Below are 27,926 nucleotides of genomic sequence, written 5' to 3'. Positions count from 1 at the left end.
TTCTTTGTTTAACATCAGGACTTAGAAATTTTCGAGACAACATGAGTCAGTGTAGTCTACCACTGCTACAGCAGTAACTCGAAAATGACTGTGGGATACTCTCAAAGCTCACACACAACTTGCATTATGGTCACACAAGTGTTATAAGTCTACTGTTTTTCTTTATGATGTGTTCATAGTTAAAGAAACAGCAATAAAAATGAGTTGAATTTTACTCTGACACATACTGGAGAAACTAAAAGGAGATCTTCAAAGTGATTTTCATAAAACCATTGAGTTTTAGGACTAATAGGAACCTCAGGCTAGGTATGATCTAACTCTTATTTTACAAATGAAGAAACTAAGGCCTTGAAAGATTAACTAGCCTGCCCAAGATCATATTAGCTGTTAAGTGGTAGAGTCAATACCTGAACCCACATCTTTTGATTCTAATTCTGTATCCTCCCTTCATCATCTCATCTGTACCCAGGGTGTTAATTATCATCATGCAAATGACTTACAAGTCAATAATTTCTTTTTGGAAATCCAATCTGGTTTTGCAAACTGCCTACTTATCACCTCTTGCTTAAACTTATTAACAAGCCTCCCTTCCATTAGTCTCCTTCTTACTCTGATCCATCCTGCATTCCCCATGCAGGTGCCAAAATAATCTTTCTCTGGCTAAGATTTGGCCATATCACCCCCCCCCCCAATCCCCTTCTCAAAAACATTCACCAGCCTTCTCCTACTTCTAGGATAGAATACAAACTTATAACCACCCACAATCTGATTCCAACCTCTTTACACATTTAATGTACCAGCCAAAACAAACTACTAGCAATTCCCAAACCCAATGTCCCATCATCTGCTTCCTTACACTTAAGCTGTACTCTGTCTGAAATGCACTCCCTTATTATCAACACCTCTCACAATCCACGTCTTTCTTTGAGACAAGCTTAGGCAGAACCTCCCCCACGAAATTTTCTCTGATTTCCCTAGTTGTTCATGTTCTCTTCTTCTTCAAATAACCCTGTATTTATCTGTGTATCTATTACACTTTCTCTAATAAAATGTAAGCTTCTTCGGGGCAGGGAATACTTTTATTATGTCTTTATTTCTGTACTGCTTAAAACAGTATCATGCAATGTGTTTCATAAATGCTTCAACTAAAACAATTGTTTATATTTAAAATCTTAGAATAACAGATGAAAGGGACCTAGGTTGGGTTTAGTCCTTAGTAGCAACAGGAGAATAAAATGTGTCAGGCAGCCTGTCATCTTTATTTTTCTAGTTCTCCAAACTATGCGATGACTCAACCTTCATTGAAATTTATCTCAATGCCTAACAACTAGAAAATTCAAATCCAGTAGTAAACAGGCATGATCAGCCCGTGACACATTATGAAGGGCACACAGGCACAGATTCCTCACACAATTTTGTAAAATGGAGAATTCCCAAATCTATACCACAACATCCTAAGACTGTGAGTCAGCATTTTTCCTCAAAGAAATCAAAATGGTTTTAAATAGAGGATGCAGTCTTTTTGAAAGACAAATACAGCTTTATTGGAGAAAACTGGGGTTTGTAAGTTTATGAATAGTCTATTACACCTCAAAAATGTATCACGAATCAATAAAGGAAAAGTTAAGGGCAATAAGTTCATTACTAAGCTAGCTATTGATTCTTAAGTGTCCAAAATAGAGTGGTATTGGAAAGGAATAGAGGAAATGGTATCCTTCAATTACTAAAAATCTGAAATACATCAGAAACACAGATGTACAGCAATGGGAAGAGGCACAAAGGAATCTTCAGCCCTCCCTCAGGGATGTCTGAATTGCTTCTTTTTTAACTTCCTCATATTCTGATAATGAGAAATAACACTCTCAAGTGTATACCCTTAAGAAATATCTCTTGAAACTAGGTCAGAGTTGTACTCAATTAGATTTTTCTTCTTGCTTTTCTGATGGTTGATTTGGTCCTTGAATTTCTTATTCATCCATTTCTTCAAGCTCATCTGGGAAAGAAAAATCTCCCTATGATTTTAAAATATCTATTAGAAAAAAAAATGATCTTTTATCCCACCAAATAGAATGTGAAAATGACTGTCAACCAATTTGCAAATAATTTCCATAGAAACCTTCCCTTTTTTAGTGACAATTTCCTTACCATTATCACTAAGTTCATTAAAAAAGTAACTATTAGAGGCTTAAACTGAAAGTCAAGGGATACTCAGATTTTCCTTGCATTATAATAAAAAGGCCTAACCCTTTGATAAACATTTTGTAGGAAAAAAGTTTAAAGACAGAATGTTAATCCAGCTGTATAAATGAATTTTTAAAAAATCTAATCTTCTAGACCTTTCTTTTTTTTTTTTTTACACAGGGCATATTAAAGCTCAGTTTAACCATTATAAAATACTCAAGAGTTCCCTAGAGAACCGGCATTCTAAAAATCCTAAGAACTATAATTTTTCTGACATATTATTAAAAAGGACCAATAAACCATATATTTTCTTATGTAAACTATGGGAAACTTCAAACACTGAACTCAAGATAAAGCTCTATCCATTTTGATTATCCTGAAGCTGACCTCATTTTAACACAAGTGGAAAATTACTGATACCAGTGGATGATGCTATATTGTCGTGAATAATGAAAAACTGTGATCTCAGAACAACGAAAATTGCAGATGGCCCAAAGGGCACTGGAAATAATAACAGCTCGCTCTCCTATATGAAATTTCCATATATTATCTTTAAACAACAATTATGTGAGGTAGGTGCTATTATTAACCACATATTACAGAGGAGGAAATTGGGGCTGAGAGGTTATATATCTTGTCCAAGGTCACAGAACTAGTATGTATCAGGAGCAGCATTCCCCAGGTCCAGCCAGCCACCCACTTTGCCATAATGCCTCTCAGAACATTTGGTAGGTCTGAGTAGGCTACCAATAATGACCTGAATATGTAAGGCATTTCATAGCACCAAAGATCTAAAGCCAGAAGAGACTTCTGAGGGCATCTAGTCTCCTTTTTCATTTTACAGATGAGAAAGCCAATGCCCAGAGAGGCTGGATGATTTTCCCAAGATCACGTCGTATGTAATTAGCAGTAGAACTTGGGTTTTGTGACTGCAAATTTATTACTCTTTCCATTGCACTATGATACCTCCCACAAATGAAGATACTTCTGACTGAAAAAAGGAGACGTACCTGTTACTTAGCAAGAATGGAGAAATAGGATTGTCTGAGGATTATAGGGCATCCGCAAAATGTTAATAAACAAACAAATAAACCAACTAGCAGATGAAAGTCTCCTGGATAACCTGTAAGAGGGATTTATGGAAATACGTGGACAAGAATGACATGGGAACAGAGAGGGTTATGTTCTACACTGGTGTTGTTGTTTAATCATTTTCAGTCATGTCTGACTCTCTGTGATCCCATTTGGAGTTTTCTTGGCAAAAATACTGGAGTGGTTTGCTATTCCTTCTCCAGCTCATTTTACAGATGAGGGAACTGAGGCACGCAGGGTTTAGTGACTTGCCCAGGGTCACACAGCTGTAAGTGTGTAAGGTCATATTTGAATTCAGGTCTTCTTGACTTCAGACCCAGCACTCTATCTACTGTACCACCTAATTGCTGCAAGATGATCTATACCAATGACATTATGGAGGTAGTAATTTTTTTTTATAACACAAAATATGTAGGGTCTGTTAAAAACATTGAAATCTGGGAGAGACCTTAATTATTTTTTTTTGGTTTGTTTTTTTGTGGGGCAATGAGGGTTAAGTGACTTGCCCAGGGTCACACAGCTACTAAGTGTCAAGTGTGTGAGGCCAGACTTGAACTTAGGTCCTCTTGAATCCAGGGCCAGTGCTTTATCTACTGTGCCACCCAGCTGCTCCAAGACCTTAATTTTTATAGTTAAACAACATGTTTACCTTGGCTGGACAAAATTTGTCAGTTCAATAATTTGAATTTTAAAATAATTCTTTTTCATTTGGATGGTATGAGAAAATAATGGGGTTTTGGGACTCCCAGAGACCCCCTCACTCAAGGACCTAACTGCCTGACCTTTTAAGACTTGCCCAGAGTCAGTTAAATGGGGCCTGAGACTGTGAACCCACCTGAAGTTTTTTTCCCCTAGGAGGGCTCCATACCCTGACATTAGCACGCACTGCTCTGGACTACCCTCAAATCCAATGAACCAATAGATTTGAATGATGCTAGCCAATTCGCTTTGAGCAAGTGTAAGGATGGGCTCTCCTCAGGTCTGCAGGAAACTTATACAATGACTCCCCTCGTGGGAGGGGAGGAACACAGTGCAGTTCTCTCTTCTCTTTCCTAGCTAGGCTTTCTTATCTTTCAGAGCCATGTGCACTCTCTTTATTAATATTTAATATGCTTTAATAAATGCTTAATGCCCCCAAACTGGTACAGTAGCCTCTAATTTTTAAGTAACAAATATATGATAAACCCCAGCTAAATTTCCCTAAACCTAGGAAATTTAGGGTGATCCCATAAGTTTTTATTCACCACAATGGAAAATAATGTTGCAAGAGTCTCTTCAGAACATCACTGTGAAACCAACTGAAAGCATTTTTAAAAGGACGGTAGAATGAGGTTAAGGTTTATGAATTCAGTTTCTTTCTTTCTTTCTTTCTTTTTTTTTTTGGCAGGGCAATGAGGGTTAAGTGACTTGCCCATGGTCACACAGCTAGTAAATGTCAAGTGTCTGAGGCCTGATTTGAACTCAGGTCCTCCTGAATTCAGGGCCAGTGCTTTATCCACTGCACCACCTAGCTGCCCCTGAATTCAATTTCCATATAGCCAAGTTGCCCAAGCCAGCAGATCTGAAACTATAACCCAACTATAAGCCACTCTATTCAATGGAGATACCAGTCCTTCTTTTTTTTTGTTGTTTGTTTGTTTTTGGTGGGGCAATGGGGGTTAAGTGATTTGCCCAGGGTCACACAGCTAGTAAGTGTCAAGTGTCTGAGGCCGGATTTGAACTCAGGTACTCCTGACTCCAGGGCCGATGCTCTATCTACTGTACCATCTAGCTTCCCCGATACCAGTCCTTCTAAATGTCAAAATGTGGCAAAACATTATAATGACATTTAATGAAAAAAAAAAGAAAAAAAAGAAAACCCTCCAGCAATTCCAGTCCTGACCATTTCACCCTAGAAAACTGTTGTACAAACTGATGAGGCCTTTTCAAAATTCAATCAGGTGTGTGTAGGGTCCATTGGTATCAAGCTTTAACACTTGTCTGTTCCCATAAGTTCCATGCTTTACCACCATACCAGCTTCAGCACATTTACTATTAGCAGCAAGCTCCTTTTCACATAGAGTCACAAACTGAGAATAAAGCGTTAATCCTTCTTCTTTTCCAGAGTTATTGTGGTACTGCATGCTTCTTCCTTTCACTTTTCCTCCAAGGGTGGCTTGAGGGATGATGAGAATGTTCCCAGGTAGATCCAATATAGAGACAAGCTTGCCATTTTCAGTCTCACTTAATTTCACATTCAAGAGTGTGCTAACTGGGAGGAAAAAACATCCTAAAGTGAAAAGTCAAACCAACAACCCCCCCCAAGAAACCGCCAACCCTCATGAATGCAAAAAAATCATGTTTGTAGGTGGCAAAGTGGATAAAGCACCGGCCCTGGATTCAGGAGGACCTGAGTTCAAATCTGGCCTCAGACACTGGACACTTACTAGCTGTGTGACCTTGGGCAAGTCACTTAATCCTCACTGCTCCACCCCCCCCCATCATGTTTGAAAGGCTAGCTTGTCAGCTTATACATCTTGACCCAAAACCTTATTCAGATGTTTAAAAATGCTTTGTTAAGCTAAAGAAAACTCCCCAAAACCAAACAACCTCCCCTTAAATAGAAATAGCTGGGGGCAGCTAGGTGCCGTAGTGGATAAAGCACCGGCCCTGGATTCAGGAGGACCTGAGTTCAAATCTAGATTCAGACACTTGACACTTACTAGCTATGTGACCCTGGACAAGTCACTTAACCTTCATTGCCCCACCAAAAAAAAAAAAATAGAAATAGCTAATCTTATTCAGAAAACAGTATATCTTAAAACTGGATTAATAGTTAATGTGACCCCAATGATAAAATTTTTTTAAACATAACCATATGCTGGGGTCTTGAGATAACGCCGTCCTGGGGGTACATGTCAAGGCCTTTGTATGCTTCAGTAACGGAATCCCCTTGAACAAGAGTCCAAGTTAAAGCTACTGCTAATTCTGCTCTACACAGCAAATAGCATCAGAAGAAAGTTCTGGTCCACTGGGTGTTTTTAGCTTAGGTATTTAGAACACTTTGCTAATGAGGCTAAGGTTTATGAATTCAGGTCCCATATAGTCTGGTTGGCTCTGCTCTACTTCATTACAGTAGATCTATTTCAACAACACAGAAAATGAAAGGACTGATGAATTTGACACATATTAAAAAAACACCTAGAAAAAATCATATTATTTCCCCCCCCTCCTTTTTTTTGTGTGTGGGGCAATGAGAGTTAAGTGACTTGCCCAGGGTCACACAACTAATAAGTATCCAGTGTCTGAGGCCACATTTGAACTCAGGCCCTCCTGAATCCAGGGCCGGTGCTTTATCTATCCACTGTGTCACCTAGCTGTCTCCTAGAAAAATCATACTAGATGAGAATTAAATAGCCATCTCACAAACACGTCATTAGTCGGTGGTAAGACATATGAGCAAAAGAATCATCTGAAATGAAACATTTCTATTAGAAGAACAACTCCAACAAAGCAAATGCTGGATCAGCAGTATTTTTATTTAAGATTTCCTGTATTATTATAATCTAATATAACAATGCTATGATTACAGAATTATAAGCCATTATGCAGATTTATGGTTTTAGAGATGTTTTACACATGCACCAAAACCAATTCACCAGGGATTCTAAATAGAGCTTGCTATTGTGACTGAAACTTAGAATTACAAGGGAAATTTAAGAATCTGTGATTTCATCACTGAGGGGAACTCCCTCTATGGGAGCACACTGCAAACAGTCTGTGAAATGACAACTGAATCCTATGGAGCTGACTGAAGCACGTACATGTCAGGGGAATTGTCACATCACTAATAAGCGTCAGAGGTGGGATGGGAACCCAGGTAAGTATTCTTGAGTCTAAGGCCAGCACTCTAGCCACACTGCCTTTATCCAAAAAACCCACAAAACAAACCAAAAAAATCCAGGCATTTATTCCTCCCCCCCCCCGCCCCCCTGTATAGTTAAGTCACTGTGTTTAGGCATTAGGGATACAAACATATTTTTTTAAAAAGTGAAAAAAATCCCTATTCTCAAGTAATTTACACATCTATGAATATCTGCCATTAAGAAACACTCAAGTAGTAGATTTTGAATTAGAAGTACTTTTCCAAATAATGTTTGATTTCTGTTTGCAAAATCCAAAGTGGCACATTAGAGATGGAATTAGAGATAGAAACTACATGAAATTAATTCCCATGGAAAATCAGTAGAGCAAAAACATGCCTACAGATGGGAGGCGGCAACAATTTGTCTTTTAGAGATAGAGGCTAATCCCTAATTAGAATTAAAGGAACATTAGAACAGATACTCTAGAAGAACAGGGGGAGCCCTGGTATATTTTTCTCCCACTCCTCAAATTAAAGGTTTTATTTGACTAAAAATCCTTGGGAGGCAGGATATCTAAGAGCTATTAAGCATTATAAAATTTTGCTTAACTAACATTGACTTTATTTTCTCTCTATGGATTTTGCTACATTGCCCACTAACTGAACGGCTGGCTTCTTAGGGGAGATGTAGCTCTCCCAGGTATTGGGGTGGTTTTAAGATTAATTCACCACGTAGGCTCTTGATTAGTGAAAGATCAGAGTAATAATAATGCAGTCAGGACAGAAGCATGCACAGAGCTACCATATACCTCCCTCTGCTGGCCATACCTGAGAACTCAACTAATGCTATTAGTAGGTTCCCTATAGAAAAACAAAACAAAACAAAAAACTGGCTCATAGATTTTAAGATGGAAGGGAGCTTTCAGGTCATTTAGTCCAACTCCTGTCCCTTCTATTGAGGAAACAGATCCAGAAAAGTTGTGACTTACTCAAGGTCACACAGGTCAGGAAATAGGACAAAGATTTGAATTCAGGTCTCCTGGCTCCAAAATCTAACACCGCAGGATGCTGTCTTCCAACAACAAAGTGCCTGACACATAATAAGTGCTTAATAAATGTTAATTGATTGAATCTTGAATTTATCAGAGGGTTATGATTCAAAAAGTCATTTTATGTTAAGGAGGTTGCTCAGAATTCAAAATTCATTTTTCCAGAGAAATGATGTTAAACAGTCATTAAGTTGTCAGGCCAGCCCACAAAGGACTTTAATTTCTGGTCCTTAAGTATTCTTCTATACAGACAGTACAATAGAACTTAACCACTAAGTGTAATGATGTTTCTCTGGGAAAATGCATTCAGAATTTTAACTTGGAATGCCTGGACCACAACTTAAGCAACTTCATTGGAAACAGGGTTTGGAGGGAGAGTAGAAAGAATAGACTGGGACTTTGTACTAAGGACAGGATTGTGACTTAAGGAGGGGCTGAGAAGAATGGTCAGGAGACTTCAAGATAAGGAGCTGTGGGGAGGTCTGTGGACCGTTCCTGGTTCCTGGTTCCACCTGGGTCCCTTTCCAAAACTTAACCAGTGGCTATATAGTCATAAGAGACAGATGTAAATTGAACATACAAAAGCTTTTACTGTATAGGTTGTCCCAAATGTTTTAGTGTGCTACACTAAGACTTTTGGGACACCTTATGTTTGCATACCTCATGCCCTAGAATAGAGGAATTGCCACAGACTAGAGGAAGGACACATATACTTGAAGGATCTATGAATCTGTCACTTCAACGAGCTCTTTCCACCAGTGCAGATGGAAATTCACAGATTCAGTTGTAGGGAGTTGCTTGTGACACAGAGGTTTAGGTGAACCAGGGTCACATAGCTAGTAAATCAAATGAGATGGAATGATATAACATATGTAAAATGCTTAGCATGGTGCCTGGCACATAGCAGGTGCTTAGTAAATTCTTATTTCCTTAGTAAATGTCAGAGGTGGGATTGAAACTTAGGTTTTCCTAACTCCAAGCCAGCATCCCATATCTGCTACATGGTGTTATCTTTAAGATTATAGACAATGGGGGCAGCTAGGTGGCGCAGTGGATAGAGCACCGGCCCTGGAGTCAGGAGGACCTGAGTTCAAATCCGGCCTCAGACATTTAACACTTACTAGCTGTGTGACCCTGGGCAAGTCACTTAACCCCAATTGCCTCACCAAAAAAAAAAAAAAAAGATTCTAGACGACGAGTAACAATTTCAAAATGGAAAGGAACCTGAGAGGTAACTTGGCCCAGCAGACAGAATCCTGGACTTGGGAGTCAGGAAGACCTGGTTCAAATTCTACCTCTAACCGTGGGCAAGTAACAAACCTGCTCTGGGCCTTGGTTTCCTCATCTGTAAAATGAAGGGGGTTGGCCCAGATCAGAAGGGTCAAACATGTGTAACTCTAGAACCAATGCAATTGGGAAATATTTAACAAAAATTTAAAAAATACTATACAACTCAGATAATGCTAATTTGTGATTTTCAGTCACTATGGCTCCACGGGTCAATTTCTATTTGAATTTGACACCATTTGACTAGATGTTCCCTAAGGTCCCCTCCAGCAATGATCCTATGAGCCACATGACCCAGAATCAAGTTATTCATAGTATTCTCTTGATCACACCCCCACTAGCACAAACTTTCAAAGGCAGAGCATCCTGAGACTAATTATATCCCTTCATATTCTTTACTTTTACTTTGTTAGTTTCTGCTCATTTTGTATATTAAAAAGGAAAACATATGGCTAATATCACACACATACCCATTTTAGGTAGAAGGTCTTCTTCAGCACCTTTGAAGAAGCAGACATAGATCACTAAAGCTCTTGGAACCTATGAGAAATCAGCAAAGTTTTTTAAAAAATTAGAAATTAACTCATCTACAGGGGCTTAAAAATAATATAACATACATGTGAGATACTTACAACACCAGCGGTGGAAAAATCCACACAGGCCTTATCAGCACAGAGGTTAAAAGCAAAGGAAGGCAAAGAGCTATTTTCAAAATACATTTGATTACTTAATTCCAAGTCTGGAAGATCAAATTGTATCCAGTTATCAAGCACTTAGGGAATCATTTCCTTCAAAAATTATTTAAGATGAAAAATAGCTAGCAATAGTAAAGGAAGCAAATTATCCCTTGAAAAACGGATGCTACATTTTTATGTGCTACATTTCAAAAGGCATATTTACTGCTAATCGGAGATGTCAGGACATATCGACCATTCTCTTGCCCCCCTGAGTGAGATGGGCAAACTTGGAAACATTTCATTCACCATGGCCCACTTATTAAAGAGAAATGCCACCTATTTCTATACTTTTATTCACTATTATTTACTGACATATAGAAGAAAATTTGGCACAGCTGATGAATTAAGATTTTGGGATTAAATTGATTTATTTATTTGGCATTTTGGTTAACTCTTATTATTTCTAGTCTGGAATCACAGAATCTCAAGGTTAGAAGGAGCATGTAAGATCATCTCATCCAATCTGCACTTAATCAGGAATCCCTTGTATAACGGCCAATAAATAGACATCCAGCCTTCCTTTGCTTAAAGACTTCCCAGGAGCAGAAATCACCTTCACCCTCATACCTTTGCAATTTGTTCCACTTTTGGACCAAATTATTGCTAAAAGTAGTTATTTAAAAAATATCAAACTTCTTTGTAACTAAACTCATTTACTCAAGAATAATCACATACTATAATGCCATCAACGAACCATAAATTTTTCCTTTCTTGTTCTTGATACTTGAAATAAGTCTACTGTTAGGACTTAGAAATATTTTTTTCTTTAAATTATACTAAAATTTTTATAATGCTTTTTAAAAATAGTGTGATTTGGGGCAGCTAAGTGGCACAGTGGATAGAACACTGGCCCTGGATTCAGGAGTACCTGAGTTCAAATCCAGCCTCAGACACTTGACACTTACTAGATGTGTGACCTTGGGCAAATCACTTAACCCTTATTGCCCAACCCGGCCCCCCCCCCCCCAAATAGTGTGATTTCAGGAGAGTGTGATTTAAATCAGACACCGAGAAAGGAATTTAAACTCTTGGAGCCTCAGTTTCTGAATCTGAGGATAATATTTTCACAAAGTGTCTTACAGGGTTTCAATAAGAAAAGAACTTTGTGAACCTTAAAGTGCTACTTAAATGTGAGTCAGCACTATTCAATTTATTTGATAGAATTCCTGAGTTAGGTTCCTCAGAGGTCACCTTGCCCAGCCAGCCCTTACTAGAGTATTCTAGTAACTGGCCAAGAGGAAAGGAGGATGCCTGTAGCTATTTCTGTAGCAGTTCACCCTGGCCTAGTATAAGAGTGGGTCATCCTACCAGGAATTGGCAACCTCAGCAACAGACTTCTGTAACTACAAGACAAATCCAATCAGCAAAGTCAAACAGTGACAGAACATCAGCATTTAATAGCTTTTTATTTCCCCAGATAGGTACCAATTCCTGCCATCTGTCCACACTCACTCCTCATTGAAGTCTTGCTCTTATAGTTTGTCCTATCAATACATATCATTATTACTTGGTCATTTCTCCCTCTAAGTAATAACTTCTCTTCAACATTTAAAAAGTTATGACTTTTTAAGGGGAAAGGCAATGGAGTTCGTCATTTGAGAAAATAAAGCCAAACAACATTACTTGAAATTCTTTTGACTTCAGAAATGTCCTTTTCATATAAGAACTCTAAATGATAGTAAGAAAAAGAAGGGGGGCAGCTAGGTGGCGCAGTGGATAAAGCACTGGCCTTGGATTCAGGAGTACCTGAGTTCAAATCCAGCCTCAGACACTTGACACTAGCTGTGTGACCCTGGGCAAATCACTTAACACTCATTGCCCTGTTAAAAAAAAAAAAAAGAAAAAGAAGGGAAAATTCTCCTTTCTCCCAATTATTTATGTTAAATTAATTTTGTGTGGGTGTTTGGAGAAAAGGGAGTTTATAAAGGAAATAAAGCATAGTATTTATAAAAACATGGGAAAAGAAATGGAAGAGGTACAGAAGATAAATACACTGAAAATTAAACCATTATGTGAATATCATAGGAACTAAGTTTTCAATGAGGAAGTTAAAAAAAAACAACACCCAAAAGAAGTCTAATTGAACACATTATGGAATAGTGGCCATTAAGGAAGAGGAAAATGAGAGAATTCTTAAATACAATAAAAAGACAAATATTCAGAAAGTGATTTTTTGTATGTAGGGAGGGGAGAGAAAATAGGAATTTTTAAAAATATAAAGGTTAGCGGGCAGCTAGGTGGCACAGTGGATAAAGCACCGGCCCTGGATTCAGGAAGACCCGAGTTAGTCTGGCCTCAGACACTTGACACTTATTAGCTGTGTGACCCTGGGCAAGTCACTTAACCCTCACTGCCCCACAAAAAAAAAAAAAAAAGAAAAAAAAAGGTAAGCAAAGGTTAGCAGAATCAATCTTTAAGCATTTATTAAGCATCTACAAAGTGTCAGGCACTGTGGTAGAGCCTGGGGATACAAAGACCAAAAAAAAAAAAGACAATACTGTCCTCAAGAAGCTTACATTCCACCAATGGAAACAACATATAAACATATCCTTTAGTCCTTGCATTTTTCAGCCTCTTTGTGACCCCATTTGGGGTTTTCTTGGCAAAAGTACTGGAGTGGTTTTTAAAAAATTTTAATTAATAAATTAATTTTTTTTTGGCGGGGCATTGGGGGTTAAGTGACTTGCCCAGGGTTACTCAGCTAGTACCTGTCAAGTGTCTGAGGTCGAATTCGAACTCAGGTACTCCTGAATCCAGGGTCGGTGCTTTATCCACTGCGCCACCTAGGCCCCCTTGGAGTGGTTTGCCATTTCTTTCTCCCAAACATCTAAGTGTGTAAAAAATAAATGCAAGGTATGAAGAACTGAAAAGACCATAAGAGATAGTATATAAACTGCGCTTTGAAGCAAATTAAGGTTTCAAAGAGACAAAGGAAGTACATTACACAGAGACTAGTGATGCTATGTTACTTGTGAAGAATAGCAAGAAAGCCAGGTTGACTGGACTAAACAGTTTGTGAAGGGGAGTAATGAATGATAAACCCAGTGTTAGGGTGGAGTCAGCTTGTAAAGTGTTTTAAATGCCAGACAAAAGCGTTTGTATTTGATCCTAGAGTTAATAGGAAGCCAGTGTAATTTACCGAGTTGGAGAATGACATGGTCAGACTTAGGGCTGTGAAACAGTTTTTGAACTATAACCTTGGAAGCTGTGTAAAAGAATTGGAAGAGGGCAGGGAGGTCCAACAGCCAGAATTGGATTGAAAATTCTGAGTCAGCTGACTATTAATAAAAGGAGAACTAGCAGTAAAATTGTAATTTGTATATTTAAAAAATAGACATGTGTAGAGATGAAATGAAGCTTAGAATATGATATTGGCTATTACTTATATTTCTTGGTGTTTTAGTTAAGGGAGAAGTTAATTGTTTTTTTTTTTGGAAGACTAGTATTAAAGAACAAACTTAAAGTTTTGTTTAATGTATTGAATCATTCTCATAAAAGCCCTTGGAACGCTGGAAGAAAGATGTCAGAGACAGCTACAACACTAAGGGGTCTGAGCCAAAATTACAACATAATAAAGAAGAGGGTTCGTTTTCTTATGAAAAATCAGTTCAATTAAAAAACTTTCTAGGAAATAAAGCCTTTCTGGGAAACTTCACTTTTCTAGCTGGGCCTTTGCCCAAGTGAAGATCTGCGAGGACTGGACTACAAAAGGGGAACTGAAAATTCTCCACATCACACAAACAAAAGCCTGAACTCCAATTTTCTATCAGCAAAGTATCTCGTCTTCAGCCTGCTCAGAATGCAGCAAAGGCCAACGAAGGACAGACCTTTACTCCAAGAGACAGACACCGGGAGGAGCCGACTCCAGGCAATCTGTTACTGTGGACCTGGACAGGAAGTGGGAGCCCTTTTTAAATCCCAAAGCCTGCCTCAATCTGGAGATCCTATCAGTTTCTAGGAAATGGAATGAGAGGAACAAATAAGCCTAGGCAATGGGGAAGTGGCTCTTTCTCGGACACCTGAGGGCGCTCGCTTCTCCACAAACACGCCAAGTGGCAGGCCGACTGCAGCAGTCAGGCACGCACCAGCGCAGCGCGCACCGAGGGCGCCGTAGCTTGGTTAGAACGCGTGCCCCTCCCCGTACCAGTGCTAAAGCAGTCGGCATCTCCCAGGACTGGGGCTGCACCGGAGGCGGGAGGGGACGGCCAGGGAGAAACGAGGCTAAAAACGGCTGATGGGGAGGGAGGGAAGAAGGGTCTGCAGAAGGCTAAGAACCATTGCACCACGAAGACTAAAACGGGGTCTGTCCGGGCTATTTTACCTCCACCCACTGCGCCTCAGCGTCGTCTTGGGCAGGACGGACTTGCAGCTTGGCATGCAGGCACTGCTGCAGGAGCACGCGGGCTAGCGGGGGGCGGCCAGCCTCGGCCATGGTGGAGAGCGCACCTGCAAATAGGCCAGGGCCCCTGAGAGATCTTCCGGCCCTCGCGCGGCTCAGCTCAGCCTCCGCCCCTTCCCCTTGGCTGGCGCGCAAGACCTGAGCGGGAGGAGCCCGGGAGAGGAGGGTTGGGCAGGAGGCGGGGACAGGGGAACTGAGAGGAAAGAGGCCTTGGGTTTGGCTATAGTGTGTGAAAGGGGGTCCCTCCGCCCTTATACCCCCCCTTTCATGCTTCGAGGTCTGGGGCGTGACTCTTACTCCTCCTCCCTTCGGTTTTACCCTGAAGTGAGGTTCTCAAGGAATAGCCCAACCTTCTGACTGCTACGCTTCATTCTGTTTGCTGAGCTGTCCAAGAACAGTTTTAGGGGAAAAAACAACAAAAACTGGCAAATGACAGTACTTGAACTTGGGGTCCTGGAAAGGGGGCGGTGTCTCATGATGTCAGCTGTCATTGTCTCTTCTTGACCTCATTGTGTACTTAAAGCAGAATTTCTTCATCTTTTTTTATGTCATAGACTCCTTTGGCAGTCTGATGAAGCCTATGGACCCCTTCTTACAATTATATATATATATATATATATATATATATATATATATATATATACATATACATATACACACACACACACACACACACACACACACACACACACACACACACACACATATATATATATATATATATATTAGTGAGGCAATTGGGGTTAAGTGACTTGCCCAGGGTCACACAGCTAGTAAGTGTTAAGTGTCTGGGGCCGGATTTGAACTCAGGTCCTCCTGACTCCAGGGCAGGTGCGCCACCTAGGTGGCGCAGTGGATAGTGGCACAGTGGATAGAGCACCTGCCCTGGAGTCAGGAGGACCTGAGTTCAAATCCGGCCCCAGACACTTAACACTTACTAGCTGTGTGACCCTGGGCAAGTCACTTAACCCCAATTGCCTCACTAAAAATAAATAAATAAATAAATAAATAAATAAATAAATAAATAAATAAATAAATAAATAAATAAAAATAAAATACGGAGGGAATACAAAGGAAACCAATTATATTGTAACAAAGTTGTAATTATTCCCCTTTCAAGTTCCCCTGAAATCCATTCGCAGAGGTGTTAGGTGAATTTTTTCTTTTAAAAGGACAAATTCAGGGACCCTGGGACCATTTGTTCTACACGAGTGAATTTTTTTTTTAATTTACTTTTTATACATTTTGTATCTTTTGTATCACTTTGTATCTTTTCCATGTACCAGTTGACTCTCACCAATAGAACGAAAACCCCTTGATGTAAAAACCCCTGAAAAGAGAGAGAAGGGAGACTTTTTTGGGGAGGGGTTATGCATCCCAATTATTTGCATAATTTTCTTTTAAAAATTATAGGGGGTGGCTAGGTGGTGCAGTGGATAAAGCAGCGGCCCTGGATTCAGGAGTACCTGAGTTCAAATCCGGCCTCAGACACTTGATACTTACTAGCTGTGTGACCCTGGGGAAGTCACTTAACCCCCATTGCCTCGCCCAAAAATTAAAAAAAAATTACAAACTTATCCATCAACTAAAAAAAATAATCAGATAAACAAAATAAGGAGGAAAACCGTTAATTTTAACAGCAGAAGCCAATGATTTAGGAACAAACAAATCCAAACAAGAGAGAAGATAGAACCTTCAAGGTCTGTTCAAAGTTCCCCTAACCCTGGGAAACTGTAGTTTCCTTCCCTTCTTATCCTTCCTTTTAAATTTTCTTTCTTTCTTTCTTTTTTATTCTTGGCTTATTTCCTTTTTTTTTTTTCTTGTTTAAGACCCTTTCCTTTAGGAACTTACAGAGCACTTTTGTAGCCTCAAAAACAGCCCCTGTGAAGCATTTGGGCAATTATCAAGGCTCTGTGGCAGCCCCCATTACTTTGCCTGACCTATTGCAAAAAGCTTCTTAACCGGTCTTTCTGGGCTCTTTTCCCTCAGATTCTTTTTTCACAAAGCACTGCTTTCATAATGTTACTACTCAACTTAAAAAACAACAACAACAACCCCAAAACCCCAAACCAAAAACACAAAAACTTCCATGCTTACCAAATGAAGAACAAACTTTTTACCCTGAATTTAAAGCTCTTGGGAAGTCTTGCTATTTTTCTACCTTTTTTTTTTTTTTTTGCTACTATTCTCTACAAGTAGACTTTGCTGTGGCCAAATTATATAGATTATTTATTATTTCCAAATATTACCTGTACTTCCCTGGTCTATCTTCTCTTTTCTCTGCCTGGAATACCTCCTTACACTAGCTTCCATCAAAATCCTACCCATTCTTCTAGACTGCTTTCTCTCTTTTTTTTTTTTTTAGTGAGGCAATTGGGGTTAAGTGACTTGCCCAGGGTCACACAGCTAGTAAGTGTTAAGTGTCTGAGGCCGGCATTTGAACTCAGGTCCTCCTGACTCCAGGGCCCGTGCTCTATCCACTGCGCCACCTAGCTGCCCCTTCAAGGCTGCTTTCAATGCTACTTCTTCAGTGAAGCTTTTCCTGATTCCCAAATCAGAAGTGATTTCTTCCTCTCCTAGTTCCTGCAGTACTTTGCTCATGCCTTCCTTACAGTACTCTTCATTATGTTATAGCTATTGGCATGTACATAAGATTTTTTCTGGGAGGCAGAGTGGTACAATGGAATTAAAGGCTGGACTTGGAATCAGGAAGACCTGGGTTTAGATCTCATCTCTGACAAAGGTCCACTATCTGTGTGAATCTGGGCAAATCATTCAAATCTTTTTTGAATCTTTGTTTCCTCATTTAGAGGAAAATATAGATAATGTAGAGATAATAATTGCATCTGCCTCAGGATTATAGAGAGGATCAATTGAAATAATTAATGTAAATCAATTTTTAAACCTCAAAGCACTATATAAATGTTAGTCATTATTATTCTCTGATGATTAGTTTATTGAAGGTAAGGGTTGTATTTTATTATTGTATTTTATTTATATATTTTAAATTTTATCTTTATGTTCCTCTATAGGGTCTAGCACAGTGCCTTGTGAATAGAATTTAATAGATATTACTACCTTAACTACGTAAGAAAGGTTTCCTGGGTCTGAGAGCCTGGGTTCGAAGAGGCCGAGAAATTATAACCAGAAACTTGATTACTCCCATTGCATAAATAAGTAAACAGAGAAGAGATTCAACACATAGTAAAGAGTGTGGAGTTGGAAATAAAAATTATAAATCTCACAGCTTTTCCTGAAATCAGTAAAAACTGTCTCTCCTATGAAGAATGCTATAAATCATATTAACTTCTTAGTTGTAGAAAGGTTAAGCTATGCCGTTTGAATACACATTTTGTAACTAGTTCTGCAGAAAAAAATCCTCGATTAAAATTTTTTTAATGTTATCATCTTAGGAGAACATAGACAATTGCTTTGACCTGCTATTTACTTCAAGGATCTGTGATTTCATCACTCTGGGTATTCCCTTTAGAGAGGCAGATTGGAACCCCTTCCTGCTGTAGCCTTCTTCTTGAGTTTCTGTGGTCAAAACACAAACACCACCCCCCCTCCAACTTTAACCTAATAGCCAATCTTATGATTATGTATGTCTTCAAACTTAGCGAGGCTGGTCCTCAGAAACCATATAATCTCAGGACTCGAGGTCTTTCCCCCTTGATAGTATATGTTACAATTAACACACACACACATACACACAGACACCCCCCCAAAACAAGGTAACCTTTATCACAGTGGGTTCTAGTAGCAGGATTTTAGGGTGGCAGCTAGGTGGTGAAGTACAGAGTGCCAGCCTTTGAGTCAGGAGGATCTGAGTTCAAATTTGATCTAATGAGATGTATGAGCTGAATGCAGAACAGTAACTGTCTAACTTGGTATTTTCTTTGGCTACCATTTTCCTTTACTTAGCACAAAGGTCAAGGCTTTGTTTTGATAGCTGAGAGTGTGATTTCTAACCTCACTCTGGTGACTTTTATGTCAAAATTGGTGGTAAGTAGAGTCCATGTCTTTCCTATCTTTCCATTTTGGGGGGTTAGAGTCCATAAATAGGGAATTGAGGCTGATATTCTGTAATTGTCTGAAGTTCTCAACTTTATCTTTTCTTCTGATTTAATGTTAATTTAGCTTCTTAATGATATTCAACCCAGGTTGTAGAGCAGGGGTTTTTTGTTTGTTTTTTGTTTTTGGTATATATGTCATGGACCTCTTTGGCAGTCTGGTAAAGCCCTTTGCATTTGTGTATTTAAATTCATAAAATAAAACACATGGGCTTATAAAGGAAAACCATTGTACTGAAATAGTTATCACAGGAAGATTTCAGGAAAAATTGGAAAGACTTGTATGAACTGATGCAAAGTGAAATGAAGAGAACATGGAAAACATTGTATGTAGTATCAGCAACATTGTGTGATGATCAACTATAAATAAATGATTCAGCTCTTCTCAGCAATACAGTGATCCAAGACAAGTACAAAGGATTCACAAAGGAAAATGCTGTCCACATCCAGATGAAGAACTGATGGACTCTGAATGCAGATTGAAGCATATTTTTTCACTTACTTTATTCTTTTTTTGTGTTTTTCCCTTTTGATCAGTTTCTTTTCACAACTGTGACTAATAAGGAAATATGTTTTATATGATCACACATGTATAACCTATATGAAATTGCTTACCATTTTTGGAGGAGGAGAGGATAAGGAGGGAGGGAGAAATATTTAGAACTCAAAATCTCGTAAAAATGAATGCTAAAAATTGTCTTGACATGTAATTAGGAAAAATTAAATATTCTTTAGAATGTAAAAAAAGAAACAAAGTTATCAAAATATTTTTAAAAAATTCCTTCCTATGGAATTTCTCTAGTGCATGTACATCATAGGACTTACAGTTGGAAGAAATGCTTAGTTTGAAACCTGCTCCAATAACTTCATTTTTTTTCAATAACTTCATTTTAAAGATGAGAAAATAGGTCCAGAGAAATTTAAATTACTTTTGGTCACAAGTAATAATGAGCAAGATTTGAACAGAGACCTGCTGTACCATACTTCCTCCATCTGACATATGAGTGTTTTACAAGATTTTGTCTCAGTTCATAATGTTACAGTAATTCCGCAAAACATTATAGAATTGCTTACATATATGTGTGATTTTTGACCTGTGTATTTGTGCCAAGTTCATGTACAGTTTCCTAGGTAACTGTCTCAAGGACTTTCTTGTTTAATCTTTGCAAGTATGTACTGCTCTTATGTAGTTACTTTAGAAGTGTTGGAAAACTTACTGTCTATGAAGTTCTTTAAGGTCCATTAGGGAAAGTGACCTATCAGAACCAATTGCAATTTCCCTGAATGTGTTATATAGCATGTGTCATTGTTCTCTGTGCTCAAATCAGATACTATATTAATAATAGAGTGTCCCTCCAACAGTGTCCCCGTAGCATGGTAAATTGTCTAACCATGTGATATTAAGTAGCATAAAATATTGAATGTGTGGCTTATTGTACTAATATAGATGCTGGAACATCTAAATTCTTGTGGATAGACTAATTTTGGGCACAACTATTGCTTTGAATACCTAAATTTAGCTTTTAGTTTAGCCTGAAGTTGATACTAATGTTGATGCCAAACTTTGGCTAAGTAGAACGATGAGATTAGGTCTAATCCTTCTTCTTTTGGCAATAACAGTTAACTGATACTATAAGGAATTAATTGTGATTTGGGGTTTCCATGATCCCATCTTTGCTTCATCATGGTCAGACTGAAAAGATGTAACCTTGAGAAAGCCCCACCTAGGAGTTCCCCCACACCCACATGGGCCTGGCCAAATTATAATGGGGATATCCCAGGGGGTATGTTGAACTAATTGGAGACTCAGCAGGGCTAAGAACCTCCCTTCTGGTGGGAGAGGCAGGAAGGAAGGTATAGAGAGAAAAAGCAGGTGTGTGGTGGACCTTCGGACCAAACCAGGAGGAACTGCACAGCTGATTCTCCTTGGAACTACAGATTCCAGGTGGTGGTGAGTTTGTGTTGTTGAAGCAAGGCTGGCTCTTTCGGCCAGCTGAGCTGGAAGCAAGTTTAGAATTTGAGTCAGTTTTTATTCAACCTAAGCTGTTCTGGGTAGCTGAGGAAACAGACCTTATTCAAGGTACCTGGGGCCTTTTTACCCTAGAGATTTAGATGCTAATCATCTGGGAAGTGGGTCTATCTTTCCCTTCCCCTATTCCCTTTCTCATTGTCCCTGGCTCTATTAACTTCACTTGTGTTATAGATTTGTTCCCATTAATAAAACTTGATTTGTTTGTGGAAAAGAAGCTGTTAATTTCCTTTATTATCAGTCTTAGTGAAATAATTTTAAAAAAGGCAGTTTGGAAGAAAGGAAACTCTGGACCTAGAGGTCTCCCCTTATTTTCTGAACCCCAAATATTACGGTGAGCTGCCCAATTAACTCCCCATACTAAATTTTGCCCATACAATACCTTCATGGTCTTGTAAGGAAAACAAACTGTCCCAATAGGTAGCATTATGCAATACTTTAGGATTTGCAAAACACTTTAAAAATAATATCTCATTTTATCCTCAAATTCAGGGAATTAGTTGCTCTCATTATTCACATTTTATAGACAGGCAGATAGAGAGTAAGTAAGCAAGTAAATCTGACTACATATTTGAACACAGATTTTTCTGACTCTGGCACTTTATCTACTGAATCACCTGGGTGTTGGTTTTAAATCTATACAGAAGGAAAGTTACAGTGGATAAGAATAAAGATGGCAATTCTGCTGGGCATTTTAGTACTGCTGTTGATGTATCAAGCTCTAATTCATACTAGTGCAGACCATAAAATGCTTCACTGAGATCCAAATAGCACACTAAAAATATAATATTCCTTCTTGGCTGAGATGCTAAAAGTTTTAATTATTGGTGCATTATGAATTTTTATTTTTAAAATGGTTTGTGTCATTAGTTTTATAGTTATTAAAATAAAATTCTAGTCAGGAAAGAAATGAAGAAATTAGCAAATTACTGTAACTACTGTGTGTATATGCAAATTAAAAATAATTTGGGAAAGGAGACCTTCTGCCTATTACAAGACAGAGCTCTGCAGATATTATACTTTCTGCCCAAAGGGTTATGACACATTTGCAGGCTGAAATTGAGTGTGGTCCATGGTACAAGGTAAACCGTCCCCGGTGTGGGGGAATAAGGAAAGGGAAGTTGCAGTTAAGACATTCCTATTCAGGTGCTGTTTAGAAACACATTTTGAACAAGCCAAGATCAAGAACTGGGTGGTTGTATAATGGAGCTGAAAGCCAGAAATCAAAGGTGGTTTCTGAAACAGCTGTATTAGTAAAGGAAAAGGTAGCTGAGTAATAACATAAGAAATCCTGTCAACTACCCATAGTGTTAATAATTATCCTTTAGGCTATAAGAGAAGGATCAATTAATCAAGTATTAAGGCCTACCATGTGCCAGGCACTATGCTAAGTTCTGGAGATTTGAAGAAAAAAACCAACAGTCTGCCCTCAAGGGGTTACATTCTAACAGGCTAGAGACTCTCTCTCATATATGTGTGTGTGTGTATGTGTATATACATACATATGTGTATATATGTATATATATGTGCATGTGTATATGTGCGTATATATGTATATACACACATGTATATATATGTGCATGTGTATATGTGCATATATATGTGTGTATGTGTATATACATACACATGTATATATGTGTGCATATGTATATGGGCATATATGTGTGTGTGTATATATATGTTTATCTATATCTATATCTTGAAACATATAAAATAAATATAGAATAGGTAGAAGGTAACTTTAGAGGGAAAGATGCTAGCCCCTAGGTACTAATTAATCTAATCCCATTAGATTGTAAACTACTACATTAGATTGTAAACTCCTTGATGGTAGAGACTGTCTTTTGGCTTTTTTTGTATCTTCAGCCCTTAGCACAATGCCTTACACATTTGTTGTTATTCAGTTATGTCCCTATTTGGGGGGTTTCTTGGCAAAGATAATGGAGTGGTTTGCCATTTCCTTCTCTAACTCATTTTACAGATGAGGAAACTGAGGCAAACAAAGAAACAAAATGTATAAAAGTAAATTCAAAAAAATTTATTGGTGTAGAACAAATAGTCTTAACCCAGGGTCCCTGAATTTGTCCTTTTTTTTTTTTTTAATTCACTTACACGTCTGTGAATGGATTTCAGGGGAACTTGAACTGGGAATAATTACAACCTGGTTACAATATAATTGGTTTCCTTTGTATTTCCCAGAGTCCAACAACTAAGAAGTGCCTGAGGCTGGATTTGAACTCAGGAAGATGAATCTTCCTGATTCTAGGACTGGCACTCCATCCACTGCGCTACCTAGTAGGAACTTAATAAGTGTTAATTGATTGATTTCCTTGTACTGGTATAGCATAGGCTCTGAAACCATTATCCCAACTCAGTATCCCAACTATTATCTCCTCACATTGACGTGTTAGGTCCCTAGAACATGGGCTCTAGGGATAGTCCTAGGGGTGGGGGTTATGTTTCTTATGCCCCAATTGGTGTGCTCTCCTCCTCACCATGATTATCAATTGATAAACATGAGTCAGCCAGGCCATTAGCTTTTAGAAAGGAGTATTTACTAAGGTAGTATAGTTTGAGTAGTTGTTTCTCTCTCTCTCTCTTTTTAGTGAGGCAATTATGGTTAAGTGACTTGCCCAGGGTCACACAGTTAGTAAGTGTCAAGTGTCTGAGGCCGAATTTGAACTCAGGTCCTCCTGACTCCAGGGCCAGTGCTCTATCCACCACTGTGCCACCTAGCTGCCATGAGTTTGAGTAGTTGTTAAAAAAAATCCTCAGAAGTTTTTGATATAATCTCCTACTAATATACAAAGTTTAGGGGAGAATGGGCTTAAGCTTAGAACTCTTGTGACAAAGGAGGGTAATTTATAGCTCCAGGAAATCCTTTCACTAGTATTCTCAAGATCCCTTAGGTATAGTGTAGCTTTTTTCTGTACTATTATAAAGTCTTGAATTATTACATCCAATCTATTTTTGTCTTGGAATGCAAACACTACCACTGCTACTTTTCTGGGGAATATCAGGACAATGGTGGGAAGATGGGAAATCTAAAATCCTCTGGATCCTTTGAAGTTTTCAGGGACCATCTAATAAATTTGTGGCTGGGGGGAGGGGGGAGGGGGAAGGAAGTGGGCCAAAGTTGAGGCTCAGGTTCTCTTCTCCTCTCCCCCAAGCAACTCCTTCTCAGGGGCTTGGCCAGAACTACACCTTCCTGACCAGCCCCTCAAAAAAATCTCTCATTCCAACTAGGTCAATCAGTTTGTCAGTCAATAAACATTTATTAAGCACCAGCTATATGCCAGGTATTGTGTGAAGCACTTGGAATACAAAGAAAGGTAAAGACAGTCTAGTCCATTCTCTTGAGTTCACTATCTAATGAAAAACAACACACAAATAATTATGTAACAAACTATATAGAAGACAACATGGAAATTATCAACAGAGGGAAGACATTAGAATTAAGAGGGACCAGGAAAGACTTCTTGTCTAAAGTGGAATTTTATCTGGGATTTGAAGGAAGTGAGGGAAGTCGGAAGGTGGAAATGAAGAGGGAGAAAGTTTTATATACGCATGACCAAGTCTCTTGGACATCTCAATAGACTTTACAACATATCTGGGCAGGTGTCTATGCCTTGTTTGTACCTGGTGAACAATGGAAATATGTTCTTGCCTAATAAGAGTATTTGGTATAGCTGTGGAGGGGATAATCTGGCTCCAACCTTCCACTGGTATATATGGATGAAGCCATTCTTGGCTGTTGGATCTGAATTATTGAATGTAGAATGGAGGGTCCAGAAATAAGAATTTATAAAAGCTGATGTAATATGACTTATGTTTGTGAGAAGTTTGGTTTTTTGGGGGATTTTTGTGTATGGATGCTTGTGCACAATGAGTCAGTGTTTTAGGTGCCTCCGTGGGGGTATTGTTTAGGTGTGGACCCCATGAGCCAATTAAGGGGTATTGGCCTCTGACTGTAAAGAGTGGCAGGATTTTTAGAATGTGGTTACAGTGGAAAGTAGTTGGTATTGGTCCCACCAATGTGGGGCCCCTCAGACTGGACCATTTCAGTTGGGCTTTATGGGTACATAAGAAAAGTATAAATCACTGTGGTTCCAGAGTTAGACATTTCCTGCTTGTTTAGCTGGCAAGAGTGACTAGAAATCCTGAGTCAGTGGAGCTCCCTATGGTGTTATATCAACATTGGGGAATGTGATGATATCATTCAGACAGATGTTATATATTTGATATCATCATTCAGGGTCTCTAGCAATATGAATGGGAAAGTAGGGACCTCCAAATTTTGAGGGGTGGGGAAGCCAGCAGATCATGGATTTAGATGTGAGTGGAAAGGCTGAATACTCTTAAGAGTAAAAGTGAGTGGGTCTTTTGCATTTAGGCATGATAGGAGACAGTCTTAAAACCATGAATGATTTTCCGATAAGGTCTTATTCTCATGCTTCATTGTGGACTGAAGGTGACATTAAGTTCTTGAACCAGCAAAGTGTCAGCTAAACAGGCTTGAAGAATGAGCCCACAATGTCTGTAATCTAAGAACCAAGACAGCTAAATTTGGAGAGGCTCATGACCAGGGATTGACTACCAAGTGACTCCTTTCATAACAACTCATGAAACCATCTACTAGGGCTTAGAGGGGTTGTGATCTTCATTGTTGACGGAATACTCACACAGAGGGTAATACCCACACTTGAAGTAATAATTAATGATATTGGTCTAGAGTTTTTTCAACTTTATGTTATGTTTATCATGCTTGGGTGTCAAAATCACATTTGTCTCATGGAAAGAAATGGATAACATGCTGTCTTTTCCTGTATTTAGAAATAGTCTATGAAATTAGTGATTATTTGTTCTTTGAAATAATTTATAAATCTGCTGGGCCCATTGCCTTTTTTTTGTTTGTTTGTTTGGTTTTTTTTTTTTGTGAGGCAATTGGGGTTAAGTGACTTGCCCAGGGTCACACAGCTAGTAAGTGTTAAGTGTCTGAGGCCGGATTTGAACTCAGGTACTCCTGACTCCAGGGCCATTGCTCTATCCACTGCGCCAACTAGCTGCCCAGCCCATTGCTTTTTAATATGGTAGATTGTAATTGATATGCTTGATTTTTTTCTTGAGATTTATCTGTTTACGTTACTTTCTTTTTTGTTTGGGCATCTTATATTTTAAAAGATATTTATCTTATGAACTCTCACATTTATTAGCATAGAATTATATATGGTAATCTGTGATGTTTTCCTTATATTCTTTTGTATTTGTGGGATTTTCTCTTATCATTTTTAATTTTGATCACCTGAGATGTAGTTTTCCTTTTCTTGGTTAAATTTACTAGTTGTTTAGCAATTTTATCATTCCTTTAAAAAAAAAATAGTTCTTTCAAAAAAGTTCTATTTTTCTTCTAGTTTCAACTGTCTTCCTTTCTGGTCTAATTTTTATAATCTCTATCTGCTTCCTTTTTGTGTATTAATTTATTAATTGTCTATTTTCTAAAAATTGAGTTTCTATTATTTTATATTTTCAATGTAATGATTGGAATGACGCCACCTGCTGGAGACTTACTGTAGAAGAGCTCCACCCATGAGGTGAAGGTCTTTGAGAGCAAGACCATGTGTCTTTTCTTTGGCGTCAGGAAGTGACGTTTGTTTGTGGGAGGAAGAAGGGGGAGCCTGGCGCTCTGACCGGGGCTTTTTTGTGTGGACTCTGGTGGAGAGTGGAGCTAGAAATGTGCTCTCTTTTTAATAGATATATGAATGTAGGCCTTTCTCTCTCTCTTTACCAAATTCTTATTCTCCTTAATAAATGCTTAAAAGTCTAACTCTTGCTAAAGCTTATAATTTATTGGCAACCACTCATTAGATATTTTAGACAGACTAGCTAGAATTTTAGCCCTTAACATCAATATGGATATTAGATGTGAATGAATTTATTTCTGAATACTGCTTTGCTTGCATATGATACATTTTTTTTTGCAACAAACATTTATTTTATTTTTTTCCAGTTACATGTAAGGGTAGTTTTCAGCATTCATTTTCATAAGATTTAGAGTTCCAAATTTTTCTCCCTCCCTCCCTCCTTTTCCTCCTCCCTCCACAAGACAGCAACCAGGTTATATATGTACAATGCATGTAATAAATTTTGATATATGTTTGGTTTGCTGTTATTTTTGAACAAATTTGTTATTGCTCTTGTATTTTTTTCTTTAATCCAATAATTGTCCAATAAATCAATTTAAAATTTCCATGTAGGCCTATATCATTTTTATGCTATTATTATTCACATCCAGTTTTATTGTATCAAAAAGTCCTTTTTACAATTTATAACTGGGAAACTGAGGCAGACAGGTTAAGTGAATTGTGTAGTTAGGTCAGATTTGAACTCAGTCCTTCCCCAATGTAGGACCTGCATTGTGCCAACTAGCTGCCTCCTCTATATGCATTCATAGTCCCTCACCTTTGCAATGAGGAGAGGTATAGCATTCTTTGAAGGACTTTACCAATGCTGAGCATGATCTTCCTAATTAAGCCATAAAATACTCCTGAAAAGTAAAATCCAAAAATTTTTGGTTAAGTGTAAAGCTGAGTCTCTTCTCTCTCTGATTTCTTTGAACATCAAGAACCACAGAATTATAAAATGTTTAAAGCTGGAAGGGACCTTAGAGATCACTTCACTCAACTTCCTCATTTTTCAGTTGAAATTGGTTTCTTTCATATATTTCAAATCAGTGAGCTCAATTCCTAGTTTGATTTTTTTCCCACCGAGCTTCTGCTATGTACAGAGCACTTTAGGGAAATAGCAAAGAAATATGATAATAGACCTACTCCTTACCCTTGAAGAACTTACAATATAGTAGCAGAGATAGGGCAAGCACGTATGTATAAGACCTAAAGCCATATTCAAGGTACAGTGTTACAAAAAAGTATAAACTTAATACAACTGTGCAGAATTAGGGCCTAAGGGCATCTCCCGCAGAAGCTATTTTTACAGTCTGTTGTTCCTTGTCTCTTTTGCCTTAGTCAGTCTCCCTCTCCTATAGAGGGAGACTGTCCTGTACAATTTGCTCCCATCCTAGGAGTGGGACCCTGTGTAGGAGTTGAGGGAACATAGCTGGAAGAAGACTCTTGTTATGGAGTAACTAGAAATCTTCCATGGCGATAAGGAGAGTAAAAGCATAGGATTATGGATTTGCAGTCAGAAGGCATTTCAGCATTTATCTAATCCAACCCCCT

At 38.5% G+C, this 27,926-nt stretch overlaps 1 protein-coding gene across 1 annotated transcript; it reads right to left on the bottom strand.

Annotated features, from left to right (window-relative positions):
• Positions 1–3,497: 3,497 nt before the first annotated feature.
• On the bottom strand, positions 3,498–14,708 carry DTD2 (D-aminoacyl-tRNA deacylase 2). Its single transcript, XM_043989591.1, has 3 exons — positions 14,512–14,708; positions 9,924–9,993; positions 3,498–5,524 (listed from the first exon to the last, which is right to left on the bottom strand). Exons 1-3 carry the CDS (start codon positions 14,620–14,622, stop codon positions 5,199–5,201), a joined length of 507 nt encoding a protein of 168 aa, XP_043845526.1. The 5' UTR covers positions 14,623–14,708; the 3' UTR covers positions 3,498–5,198.
• Between the last annotated feature and the right edge of the window lie 13,218 nt (positions 14,709–27,926).

Source organism: Dromiciops gliroides, chromosome 2 (assembly GCF_019393635.1).
Source record: "Dromiciops gliroides isolate mDroGli1 chromosome 2, mDroGli1.pri, whole genome shotgun sequence".
Lineage (NCBI taxonomy): Eukaryota > Metazoa > Chordata > Mammalia > Microbiotheria > Microbiotheriidae > Dromiciops > Dromiciops gliroides.
The sequence above is the reverse complement of the archived record's forward strand: the minus strand, read 5'-3'. Positions and strand labels throughout refer to the sequence as shown.